We start from the raw sequence: 14,067 nt of genomic DNA on the forward strand, positions 1-14,067 counted from the left end.
CAGTGGTAATGCAACCATAGGCACTAAGTCGAAAGATATTCAGTCTTTTATAAATCCTTTTTAAACCCCCAAGTCTGAGGAAAGCGCAAGCAGCCTTAGAAAATTAACGTACCTTGACAATTTGATAAAAATGCCCCCTGCATTTAAAAGGTGGTATTTCAAATGGATGCAATGTTGTTTCATTTAATATACATTTACATATCCATATTTATACATTTGAATTTTGTTCTTGAGAGCCATGCTTCACTTTTGTTTGAGTGTCTGTTCTCATTGGCCTCCAGACTAGTTTAAATATGTATGAGCTTGTTTTGTTGGGCTGTCTTGGATAATTGTCTCCCGTATTGTATTGCTGTCTGGTTGTATTGTCCATGTTATCAACCTCTCTTCCCCACTGGGACTGCAGATGGGAAGCTAGATCCCATTCAACTCGTGGTGAAATGAAGTCGATTGTGCCCGTGATGTAAGCCTGTTAAATTAACAGTGAAAATAAACTAAACTAAACTTAATGAAACTAATAAACATTGCAGGTGTAGAGAGTCAATTGTCAGTGTGGAAATAGAGACATATGTAGACAATATTACACGATAATTCAAGTAAATCCTTAGAAGAACCAAGCAACGATGAGGGATTAATGGTGAGAGCAAATATTTTCTATCACAGAGAAGCAGTGCTTGGGTTTGGCTGCAGCTTGGGAAGTGTTTACACTAACACACTTTTGGCCCAGAGCGTTGGTCTATATACTCAGAGTTAAGCAGTAGCCTACTGCATGAGTAACTTTGAAGGTGGCAGTGTGCACACTGTCACTGGCCTTTCATTTGACTGTTTTAAGGGGGTACTGGTGGAAGCATAAAAACAACATCAAATATTAATCGGGCAATTCCTCAGAAATCGTTTGCGAGATTCCCTCGATTGGGGAAGTACATGCGGGGATAAAAAATACTTTTCATCCTCCTTGTCTTTTCAATATCCCTTTAGGTCAAAACTGAACTTAACACACTTCCTAAAACCAATCATCATTACCCAACAGGTGGAATTATCCAATCATAGATTGATAGTTGTTATAGATAGTTATAGATAGAACGGTTGTGGTTTGGGAGACATAAATAAGGCATAGGCATAGTTAGTTTAGGCTATATGTAGAACACTACACTGTTTAAAAGTACTTTAGCAAAATCCACACAATTACAACACAACAACCTATGTATACCAACCGCACATGCAGTGCTCCAGGTTGTGTAAGGAGTCATATTTACACTATTACAGTAGGGCTGTAGGATGCCTTGGAAGCATGCCCTAGCATAAACCGCTGGTTGCTTAAGGGTCATTAGAAGTGTGGGATCCTCTGGCGCAGAGGGTTGGAATTAGCTTATCATAAAAGTCCTTAACCTTCAGGTTGGCAGCGGCTGGTATTTCACAGCCAGTCGACATCTTTTGGTCTGATAGGAGAAGCTGAGCATTAAAGATAATTGCGTTGTCAATTTGCACGAGGCTATTGAAATTGCCCCCCCCCCTCACACTAACTAAGCCCTCTCTGATTCAAACACACACAAACGCACACACGCAAACGCACACACACACACAAAGTCCCGCATGCAGTCACACAAACGCACAGACAAGCATGCATGCACACACACAAACACATACGCACGCGCACACACACAGACACACAGACACGCACACTTGATCTTAACAGTTCTTGAAAGTAGGGTTTTTTAAGGATAATAAGTGATTTATTCATCCAATGACATTACATATATTTGCACAAATATGGAGGATATTCGAACAAATCCCTGGGCAAAAATGTCTTTGCACAAAGAATGTCTAAATATAAGTATAAGAGTATAGTCTGACAATCCTTCTTCGCATTATGAAGATCCTCGGCCCCCAGGGAATGCCCCCTTAATTCCCCTCTCGCTCGCACGTACTCCTTCGTCATCCCTCTAAATTTTCGCTCCATTTCATCATAAAATGTTGTGCAGGTCGTATACGTTCTGCGTAACCTTGCCCTCCCTGCTGAATAGCTTCAAATCCCGGGTTGTGCCTCTGATAGAAATTCTCACCTCGCCAGAAGACAGCATATAGCTGAACAACAGACCCAGCAGCCAAACCGCCGCGCTGCGTGAATTCAGCTCTAGCAGCAACAACACTTCTACAAGATCCCCTGTGGTAGTTCCTTCCTGCACCTGTAAATCAATACGTATCGTCTTGATGGATGCTCTCCTTATCAAGGCTGTGTATGTTCTTGGCAGAGATTGTCTCTGTTGAAAAATAGACTGGTTTTATAATGATGAAATCTAACGGTTATGCTGTAACAGTAACTATTAGGTAAAATGTTATTGGTGTTGTAGATCATAACTACAGAAATCTTCTTTTTATGCTTTAAAGTTTCACATATTGCCAGTTCCATCTCAAGTTGACATTTATACATCTTTTTATAAGGAATACATACAGTGATATAACTCAAATTCAGATCTTTACAACTTGGCAAGTTTGGGCAAAGAATGAAATGAAGTCAGAACGGAACAAAAGGCAAAAGCAATTATCTGGATTGTAAAAGCCAATACAAAAAATCGATTCCATTTTTGTTTTCCCATTCAGATAATCTTATACTAATAGAGGCACCCGTGCTCGCAGTCTGTCATATGGCCTTACAAATCCATTTCACTGCCTCCTATAAAGATTCTTGGACCAAATGAACGGGGGAGATGTTGGTGGTAAGAGAAAGTACGTACGGAGAAGAAGAAGCACTGCAGTTTCATATTATGGACGCGGACCGAAAACGAATGAGCCGGCTAAACGACCAAGGCCACTGCTCTTTTCTTCGATCATTTAAAGACTTAAGACTCCTCTAGATTTGTTAAACCCGTCAACAAAAACAGAGACGTCGTTTAATAATTACAGAGTCCTTAAACCTCAGCCGACCCTGAAATCCAATGCATGAACTTGTCCGCTGTAGCCAAATCGAACACACTCCATTAACTTCACACTCCCACCTCCCCCTCCAATAGCAGGTGTACATGCTGTAGATATAAATCGCCGTGAACAGCAATATGACACGCCACTGGCTCTTTCCTGCAAGGGCCCACGCCTTCATTTGTATTCCAACCACGACTCCTGCTAGGAGAATACTGTGACTGCGAGTTCAAGTGTTCTTGTCGCACTCGCAATTGCAGATAGAGTGGATGCGGAGAGAATATCAACGGTGCTCCACACAGACCCGCCCGTTGGCACATGCTACAGATGTCCTCCTCGGAGGTCTCCTCGAGGGCCTACTCCGTGATTTGCATGCGCAGGCCGGTTCAAAATTTGGCCTACAGTCACGGTTCACAGTTCACAGTTCGCCTCTCTTGTATTTGCAGACTGCAAATGAACATATTAGCATAGTATCATTGGATAGGTCAATGAACATGCACTTTGTGGTTTATGTGTTCAGGTGCCAATTTACGCGGTTTCATTCCCTTTGCACTGTTGCAGGTTAGCAACACCCTTTTAAGGGATTACGTTTGGGTGATAAAAGCGTTGGTGTTGAAGATATACCCAATCATCGATAAATTGGAGACAGCAAGGGTGATCAATTATTATGAGCCGTGGACTAGGGGCCAATTCCTCCCTCGCTGTCTGGGCTGATGAGGTTAGTCAAGACATTGGTCTAACAATGGAGACACATTGGGTGTCGACCACAGAATGAGACAGGCCCTTCATCTGCAGCAGTTCGATCACTGACCATTACAACGTTTTATCAAGGCTCTCAAGGCAATTACAAGCTGTGATTTGCAGATTTGTATTCAACCTATCTTAATGTATTTGCTGTAGAGTGCAGAGGATTTAGCCTCAGCTCTTAAGTTGACCAAGCAGACAGAACACAAAAAAAGAAAGACTGATTAAAGGCCTATGTGCTGGGTACAAGCCATTTAGCCTGAGGTCCTATTTCAATTGCATACACTGTATATTCACATTGAATGAACATACATCTTTTTTAGATCTAGCTTTACATTTACATTTGGTTGATACATTCTTTCTACATATTCATGTAAATCACCTGTACACACGCATTGTTTTCTAAAATAATAGAAAATTTTCTAAAATAATAAAAAAATCTACATCTAAAGTGTAGATGTGGAAGTACAAAACGATCTGTTACCTTTACAATACTCCCACAGTACTGTACTCTTCTCCCCCACAGTGGCCTTTGTCCCACGTTGGTACCTCTTTTTTGTGTGCCCTCTTTGAGGAACTAGTTGACAAAAGGCTTTTTATTTGGATCCTAGTTCCTCTGATTGGAGCCCCGAATGGGCAGATGGAGTTGGTAGGGCCCACTCAAAGGAAAGAAGAGACTTCAACAACCTGTGACTACTTCACTTTCCCCTCAGGCCATAGGGCTACTTGTGATGACCAGCGAACATAACGGCTGCTGTTGCTGTTGTTGTTGCTGTTGATGTCGATGGTGATTCTCCGGGAACTTTACTTTGATATGGCTCCTGATGAGCACATTGTGTCGCAAATGTCGGGCCCAGATCAGAGTAAAATAATAATATTAACAATAGGTATCCAGCGATACTCCTTAAAAGCATTTTTGTATTGGAGCTTATTAGGTTATGCTCTACTGTTTGATATTGTTTGAACATTGGCTCTTTTGATACGACTACCAAAGTCCATGGGACATGGCAAGCCGACTTTGAATGTGACAGCATATTGAATAGCGCTGTACTGATTTGCTTTTCTCGTCTTTCTCATTTCATCACTAAAAAACTTATTTCATGATCACCTGAATTCCAAACGATAGTTCCATCAACCAGCGCCCAAACGTTCTGTCTACCATCACGATTCCAACACGTCACAATGCAGAGAACAACAAGGTGAGTCGTCTCTCCATGGTGACAGTGACAGACCAGAGTAATTGGAGTGTCAGGAGGAGTCACGGGATTTACAGAGAGAGGAACCCCCGCCGCGGGATGGCTACAATGGAGGAGGGGGCGGGGGGGGGCGGACCTGAGATCAATACGACACGACTCTGAAGCTAGTTGTTAGGGCAACAGAGCAGGTATGTAGACCAAGGCCAGTTGCTCAGGAAGGGAGCATTAGAAAGAGGTAAAATGTGTTAAGTGTGCATTTGCACTTTTTAAGAATCTGAAAAAACAAATTCTTGTATCAAAAGCAAAGTAAGCGCAGTAAAAATTGACATGCGATTGCCTGTATTTAATTGTGTATCTGTGTGTGTGTGTGTGTGTGTGTGTGTGTGTGTGCGTGTGTGTGTGTGTGTGTGTTTGTGTGTGACTGTGTATGCATTCTGTGTGTGTGTGTGTGTGTGTGTGTGTGTGTGTGTGTGTGTGTGTGTGCGTGTGTGCACACGCGTGTGTGTGTGTGCATGCGTGCGTGTGTGTAAATGTGTGGGTGTGTGGGTGTATCAATGCAAGCAAAACCTCCTTGGTCACGGGCACTCACACGTCGGGTCTGTGTTTGTGCGTTTGTGTGTGTGTGCACAAATATCTGCACACTAAGTGTGACACAGCATGTGTGACACAACACAATCACGTGCACACAAAGACACACTGTTTGACTCCCAGGTTGTTCTTCCCGACCTGATAAGCAATGCAGATCATAAGTGAGCAATCTGCATTGCTTATCCATCTGTTGACAACGCTGGCTCAGAATAGGAATACATTAGCAGCTACAGAGCCAAATTATAACTTCAGTTTTACTAATTTCACTGTGGTGCTCTCATTTACCTCAGATAGAAAAAACGACCATCCCCCAGATACAGGGAAATAACAATTATTCTGAGGACTGATTGGTCTGATTTGAGTAGGTGTTCAGTCCACAAAAGTATTAAAGTGCAAGTGGTGAAGCGAGTCTCAAACTAAATCATATCTCATTTGTCAGTTGATTAAGGAATAGGTAAAAAGGAAAGAGAAGAATTGGTAGAATTGTACAAAAGATTAGCATATAATGAAACAGCCTTCCAAATGTCTATTTGACATTGTATTTATAAAAGTGCAAGTGGTGTAGCAACGCTTGGACTAAATCATATTTCATCCGTGAGTTGATTAAGGAACCGGTAAAAAATCGAAAGAAAAAAATCTAAGAATTGTACAAACCGTAAGAGCCGTGCAACTGTCTATTTGACATTGTATTTCCCCCTGCCTTTTCTCTAAACGAAGCCGTCTTCTCGGTTTAATGATTCGGAGTGGACTAATGGTTCCATCTACTAATGGTGCAGTCGAATACAACGCATAAAACCTTGACAATCTTCTCCTCTAGCCAAAGCCTGGAAGAAAGCTGATTCATTTCATTTATTAGGGTCACTTCAATCACTCGGGGAGTTTAAAATGAATTAGTTAATGATAAGGGATGATTATTTTAAACAAAAGGATGCGTCATTAATCAAAGTAGGATACCCTATAGGCTGGGGAGAGGCTATCCTACACCTGAAGGGGCTTTGGGCTCAACCCCCAACGTTCTCAGTCTACCTGTAAGCATCGTTGGCCGTGATGCGGCCCCCGCCGCTCCTTAATGAGCCTTTCCAGACACCTACCCGCAATATGCTTGGAATGAGGAATACAAATACCTGCTGGAAATGGTAAACAACAGAAGCTGCTGACGGGAGTAATGTATCGAGAAAAATGGAAAAAGGCATCTCAGTCATGATATGCATTTTAATATAGCCGCATCGCTCCTTTCAATGGCCTGGTTTGACAGCATCCATCTGTGAATCCTTCCCGAGCCATACACAGCCTGAGCAGTCACTTATAAAATAAATGTAACTTCAAAAACTTTTCAAACCATTTAACATTATCTAGCCTGATCATTCACATGTGAACTCATGGGGCTACTATTTCAATAGCCTTAACCTTACCTATTCACTTCCCCCAGCCAGCTTGTGTTTCAACCAAGACGGAGCCCAAGGACTGCTTTAGGTCCATGTCGGGAGCTGGCTGACGGAGGCTGAGAAAGTCCGGACCTTTAGCCACCTCAGAGAGAGAAGGGTCAGCAGCTGTCCCAGTAGGAGCCTCCACAGTATCTCCTCCAGTGACCCAGAGGCGGGCAGCATCCCCAGGGTACTTGGTGAACACCTGGAGGAAGTGGCTTCAGGAAGGGGAGCAGTGACCCCGAGGAAGAGCTTTGGCCCACGGACCACTCCCAGCCCCCCTAGCACCACTCGGGAGGAGGGGAGGACCAGGCACAGGTGGGTCCGACCAGAGATGAGGGCAGCGGTGGTGGAGGTGTCAGTGCAGTACTATGAAGTGGAAGCCGGCAGCAGAGCCACGAGGAGTGCAGCTCCCCTCCGGCAAGCAGAGCAATCAGACACACATTCCCCGGCACCTCGCCCGTGTCTGCCTGTGTCAGTGTGTGAGGGAACCAGCAACCTTCCAGTTATGAGAGGAGACGCTCTCTCCAGATGGATAAACTCAGACAGTTATTTGGCAGAAGGACAGCCGAATTTATTACGGTACTGTATGCTTCTGTAATCAAACGTTGGGTTGCTAAAGCAACACACGCCAGTGGGACAAATATTAACACTAAGGGAGGATACGATTTTGAAGTTTGGTGTGGGAATTTAATCTTCGTGAAGAAAAAGGGATAAAGGGCAAGACTACATTAACAGCGAGGGGATTTAACGTGTGCATTTCTAATTACATTTAAATGTCAATGCTGTTAAACTTGATTGAGTGCAGTAGGAGCACATTCAATTAGAGTTCATCACATCAAAATGTATGCATCTTTTTCAGGCTTATCCCTCAGCCAAATGAACAGTAACCTTCAAATTATATTATTGATAGCTCTCTGACCTACACAGTACCGGAGCTTACATGGAGGGATGCAGTTTGCTTGAACTTGGATATTTACTGATTATTTAATGAAATGTATGTATCTATTTTTTAAAAGCAAACTAAAAAATAAGATGTAGGCCTAATTTATGTGCAAATTTCTTGAAGGTTCTGCATCTAACGCAAATTTGAAGTCCAGCTAGGCAAATATCTACTTCCCTCTGGTGGTATACTTTTGCATTGCACTTAGAGCACAAATACGACGCAGATGGGCGGTAAATGTTACATTATGAAGTTCCTGTTTGTGTTGAATTAATTGGTAGCGCCCTCTATTGTGGATGGATAGCCAATGCGAGATCATTGAATATTGTTAAAAGCCAAAGTTAGACGTAATAAGGATAATAATACAAATAATACTTATAATACTAGTAATACCACTACTATGATAAACAGCAACTTTTGCTCACTACATTGTGTTTATTTATACAAGTTGAACATCAATATTGTTTTGCAAAACAACAAGGGCTACAGTCAAAACACATACTCCGAAAAAAAAAAAAATGAATAAGTGACTGCTTTTTTGACATATATTTGGTAGCTAGAATAAGCCAGTAAATCAGTTTCCGGTCTACCAGAAACACATACTTGTAGGCCAAGCCTGTTGCCAACAAACCAGAGTCAAAATAACCATGCAATAAAATTAAATATTATCTGGGTTGTGGGGATTAACTAAATGGGACTCATTGACATTTGGTATAATCATACAATTATTATAGGCTCTGAATGAGCACAGAGAGGCACCTGGTTGCATAGATCTCAAGAGAGTTACTTAAGGGGAATACTGGGTCACAGTTAGTAACCAAAGCATGCAGAAGGAAGTGGAGTAAAATAAATAATTCAAACGTATGTAAGACCATTGTAATCCGAATATCTGACCAGACCTGACTGTCCCTGATGGTATACAAGGTCGATGAAACAGACGGAAAAATACAAATGGCCAATTAACGCATATTGATTCAGAAGGAACGGTTCAATTATGAGCTTTGAATGAAAAGCAAACAATTAGGGTATGTTTACAGCTGTTTTATCAGGATTAACATGTAATGACCATCTTACAAACACACATTAAAAAACAATTTTTTTTAAATATTTTCCATACATTAAGATTCATATCATTAAATGCGGGTCACAACAGAAAGTCACAGAAGTAGAGCGAGAGGAAGAGTATAAAAACAAACACAAAAATAAGACCACAGTAAAGGTGATCTATAAACTATAAAAAATATAAAATTCCCTCCACAAGTGCCTGTCTGCCTGGATGCTTTCCATTTCCTCCTATTCAGCCATTCTGCCGTCAATAATTCCCTTCAGACTGGCAGCCTCATGGTGTGCACTAAAGTACTGGAAGCCAATACTCGGCTCACACGGCTTGTGCAGAAGAGTCTACTTCATTCTCATTCGTCAGTGGGTGGATGTGGAATCTTTTTTTTTATCCATCTCTTTGAAGATTTGCAGGAGAATAAACCACAGTCACACGCTTGCGTTAAAAGGTCAAGGCAATTATTTGTGTAGACACAAATAAAAAAAAATATATCCCTACTCGATTGCCTTCTCCACAAAGCGAGATCGCGGGGAAATGTGAGAGAAATCACAGGGGATTAATAGCCTGCAATTTTCTTCTGACAGGGTCCTCACTTATGCTGTCCCATGAAAAAGCACTTGCCCCTAGTAGTAATAGCTGTACGCCTCCGTCGCCCCGCCCTCCTCCTCTTTAGCCTCGGTGCTCCTCTTGCTCCTCTCCGCCATGATCAGCGACGCCGCCACGGTGACGAGCACCGTCAGCGTCAGGACCAACACCGTCACCGTCTCGCCGACGCAGAGCTCGCCCTCCACCTCCGTCACGGCCCGACCCCTCATCTCCGCGGGCTCGCTGCACCTCAGCTCCCGGTAGTCGTCCAGGGAGATGCGACGCACCCGCCCCAGCTTGTCGAAGACCCTCTGCAGCTCGCAGTCGCAGTGCCAGGGGTTCCCCTCCAGCAGCACGTGTGCCACGGGGCTGCGCACGCCCAGCAGGGCCTTGAAGTTCAGCGCTGAGAGCCGGTTGAAGCTCAGGTCCAGCAGGGCCAGGCTGGGAAGAGGGGCGAACACCCCCGGCTCCAGGCTGCCGAGGGGGTTCCCTCGCAGGCCCAGCACCTCCAGGGAGTGCAGGGTCGAGAAGAGGCCCGTCCCCAGCACCCGGAGCCGGTTCCCTTCCAGGTGGAGTCGGCGAAGGGACGTCACCCCGCCGAACGCCCCCGGGTGGATCAGCTGGATGAGGTTGGCGCTGAGGTCCAGTCGGGCGAGGCCGTCCAGGTCGCGGAAGGCTCCGATCTCTAGCGCGGTGAGGCGGTTCCCGGACAAGAGGAGCTGTGACAGGGAGCCCGGACCCAGGGCGAAGGAGTCCCCCAGGGCACCTATCCGGTTCCCGCTAAGATCCAGCCTTTGTAAGCTCTGGAGTTTGATGAAAGCCCCGGCTGCCACCGACGTGATGTTATTGGTGCTGAGAAGCAGCACCTTCAGGCCCCAGAGTGCCTCGAAGGCGCCCCGCGGGAGGGCTGTTAGAAGGTTTTCGGACAGGTCCAGATACTCAGTGTTGGAGGGAAAGCTGCTGACAGCGGCGGAGAGGTTCCCACCTGAGCAGTTGATATATTTTAAGTCCGGGAGACAGGTACATGCTTTGTAACAGGCTTTCGCTGGCCCAGATAGAGAAATGAAAGTGTACTGGAGAAAAAAACACCAATGGGTTGAGGGACTCATGTCTCTGATAAGAGAAAAAAGGGAGAAAATGGTTCTATTAAGGATTATCTAAAAGAAAGGCTATGCTTATATCATCACATGGGAAATACATCTTACAGATTTGGTCTGGGAGTATTCCCTACATTAAACATTTACAAACAAGAAGGCCCTGATTCACTTTTTACATGAATGAGCTCAACACCTTGGCGCAGCTCATGTCTCCCAAACAGACAATATTCTGCGTTAGAAAAAACAGACCAACATTTGAAGCCCCAGAATTAATCCAGCAGAAAAAGGGAGGTGAGGTAGCTGTTAGCCTACTTTACTTCTACCCTCCAAATCCTCTTAAGGTGTCAACAACGCCGGGGAGGAAAACATTGCATGTGAAAGTGAGAGGCTGCCGAGTATGAAAGATCAGCAAAACAACGGCAAACCAACAAACACCCCCGCTGAATCAACAACAACCGCCACAACTTATCCTGGGAAAAACTTGCCACTTAAATCGATGAAGCATAACATAAAACATGTCCCACATCGGGTATAGGGGGAGATTGTACACGATTCTTACCTGCCGTGGTGGCCGTCTGTGACACAGTGATGAACAACATGGGCGTCTGTTTGCCAAACGGCCAGACAGCCAGCAGACACGGCGGACAGGTGAGGCCAGAAGTCTGTCACTAGTTGAAAAAGGGTCCTCTGATTGGTCTCTGGCCTGGGGCGCACGTGTTGAGAGGTGAGGGCGACCGACACAATAGTGCTGTGAATAATTCACGGCAAGCAGGAAACAGCTCGTGTTCCTAGCCCCCGCCCCGACACACACGCACGCACACACACACACACACACACACACACACACACACACTACACGTGGCTGCACACACACACTACACACACACGCACACACACTATAAACACACACACACACACACACACACACACACACACACACACACACACACACACACACACACACACACACACACACACACACACACACACACACACACACACACTTGTCATGGCCTCACACACATAAACACACACTCGGCTGCACACACACTGCTGCAAACACATACACGCACACACACGTGCCCATACACACACACTACACTACACACACACATAACACTACACACATACACACTAACACGCGCACACACACACGGCCACATGTTACACTACACAAACACACACACCACTACACTACACTACACTACACACACACACACACGCACACACGCACGCACGCACGCACGCACGCACGCACGCACGCACGCACGCACACACACACACACACACACACACACACACACACACACACACACACACACACACACACACACACACACACACACACACACACACACACACACACACAGGTGAAACATGTTGCTGCCAAGAACCAACTTAAATAACCCTTGCGAGATCACAGACAAAACAACAAAGGAGAAACGCTATAGGCCTATTCTTTGACACGCAGGTGGGTTCCCACAATAGATGTAATTACCTTACAATCTGGATATTTCCCGAGGGTTCTGCTGAGAAAAACTTGCTAAAAGTGCTAGAGCACTTTGTGAGCCACGTATAATTTGATCCCAAGGTTATTTCGCCCGAGCAACTACATCTCGGAGTTGGAGCATCCGGAGGTTAAAAGCGAGACAGAACAGCAGCGTGTAGCCTAATAGAGTGATTGTGTGTGCCTGCCTGGATGCTGGTTGATCCAGGAATCATTTATACAGAATCATTCGAAGGCCCCGGTGTTGAGAAAACATTATTAACAGTTCAGGTTCATTACTCAGGCTCTGTTAGGCTAGCTCTGCCTAGTAAGACTACTAAGCAAGATGAGTCGAGAATTTCAAGCTTGCTCATTGACAGACCGGTAGGGGGAAGAAGCATTGTCACAGCAATCAACAGGGCTAATCCAGTTAATTAGCATTCATTTAACCGCCCTCGCCATACTGCTCTATTAAATAATGTCTTAATATGAATAGAATTATATTCAGGGTTTTGATTGTGCGGGGAGAAGAGGTGCGAGGGTGGGTGGGGCGGACAGAGCTGCGTTGAGCGCGTGCTGATATGTCTGGAGTGGGCAGCAGATGGCGCTGTTGTTGTCTGTGTGAAAACGAAGTAAGTGTGCGTGGCCATGAGAATGTTTGGATGGCAGGCAAGGTAACGGAGGTCAGACTATGGAAGAAATAAAAAAAACGCAAGATGAAAAAGAAAGAAAACTAGTACAGCATTTCTTGCATTGTAGCAAGAGTAGTTTGTGTTTTGACTCGAGTGTCGGTTCCAGAGAAAGGGGCAAAAGCAGTGCGATGAGCCGAAGAATAATACAATGTTTTATAGCCCTCATGTTGAGTGCTTTGAGCCAATATGCTCGATGCATTAAAAACATAACAAGATTGCGACGTCAAACGTTTTTTTCCTCCTGCGAATGTGTTGGCGAACAACGTCTTGTCACGTCCATCCACCAAGAGTCTGGAGGGGCTGTTAATACTTTAATGCCACAACATCAACCAAAAAAAACAACTAACAAACGTCTTGCTAGCTTGAGAAACACATGACAAATTGTGTTGTTTTCATGTTGTTGCAGTCTGATGTGACGGCAGCGTTCTCTGTCATATCTTCTGACAGGTCATATAATAGTGTTATTGATAATCTGTCACCCCGGGACCCTTTAGACTTTGCTGTGGCCGGCGGTGATATGTGACTGATAGGACCCTCGTGTGTGACATATAATGCAGTGTGTGTTGGGGATCGCATAACGTCAGGCTATCAACAGGAAATGGTATACCTCGTGTAATCCTCAGTAGGAACACCCAGCTTGGGGTTCTTTATTCAGATGATATTCAAATTATAGCAAGAACCCGGCTTTTTACTTCCATTAGCTCAACCGGCGGGGAAGCAAAGCCATAGGTGTCGAAGAAGCACTAAAATAAAAAAATAGGAATATAAATCAGCGGAGGAAGGTCAGACCTTGTCAATCAAACAGCAACAACAGTGTAAGTATAGTGTCTGAACCGAGAGTGTGAGTCTGCTTCTGAGATTGGGCAGCAGTCAGTAATGATGTTGTGAAAAACCTTCGCCCTTCAGTTTGAGTTCCTCCTTTTGAGTCACAGTGAAGAAACAAACCTCCTTTTTTCAGCCACGTGTATCCATCTTTGTGTCACGCCTCGAGATCTTTTATGGCGCCTACATTTTTTAAGTCTTTCGATTTGGTACTTTTATATACACAGCCGTCCACCCACCTAGCCCTCTGTCCTTGTAGCTGCACCCCTCTATGGCACCACTGAATCAATGATTTAAGTTTCCGTCGCTGTCTTTTTGAACCAGGCCCCCCATGAATGATTGAGGGCCTAAAATGTGGTGATCCCTTCCACCATATTGGGCGCATTAGGTGGCGCTGGGTGTCTGCCCCCGGTCGGGGGTCGGGCATTGTGGGGGATCTGGCCAGCCAGCGGCCAGATCCAGGGCTCCCCGGTTAAGCTCAGCAGGGACCCAGCGGTCCACCGGCAGGGGGCTGTGG

The 14,067-nt window shown here is 44.9% G+C and overlaps 1 protein-coding gene across 1 annotated transcript; it reads right to left on the reverse strand.

Annotated features, from left to right (window-relative positions):
• Window positions 1-9,174: 9,174 nt before the first annotated feature.
• On the reverse strand, window positions 9,175-11,387 carry LOC132448882 (chondroadherin-like protein). The gene is made up of 2 exons (XM_060040431.1): window positions 11,110-11,387; window positions 9,175-10,566 (listed from the first exon to the last, which is right to left on the reverse strand). The coding sequence occupies exon 2, from the start codon at window positions 10,560-10,562 to the stop codon at window positions 9,492-9,494; it is 1,071 nt and encodes a 356-aa protein (XP_059896414.1). The 5' UTR covers window positions 10,563-10,566; window positions 11,110-11,387; the 3' UTR covers window positions 9,175-9,491.
• Window positions 11,388-14,067: the final 2,680 nt, after the last annotated feature.

This window comes from Gadus macrocephalus, chromosome 20 (genome assembly GCF_031168955.1).
Source record: "Gadus macrocephalus chromosome 20, ASM3116895v1".
In the NCBI taxonomy this organism is placed as follows: Eukaryota; Metazoa; Chordata; class Actinopteri; order Gadiformes; family Gadidae; genus Gadus; species Gadus macrocephalus.

What these genes read in the sequence shown, in the direction of transcription:
- LOC132448882 (XM_060040431.1), bottom strand. Translation starts at nt 10,562, where the DNA reads ATGAGTCCCTCAACCCATTGGTGTTTTTTTCTCCAGTACACTTTCATT.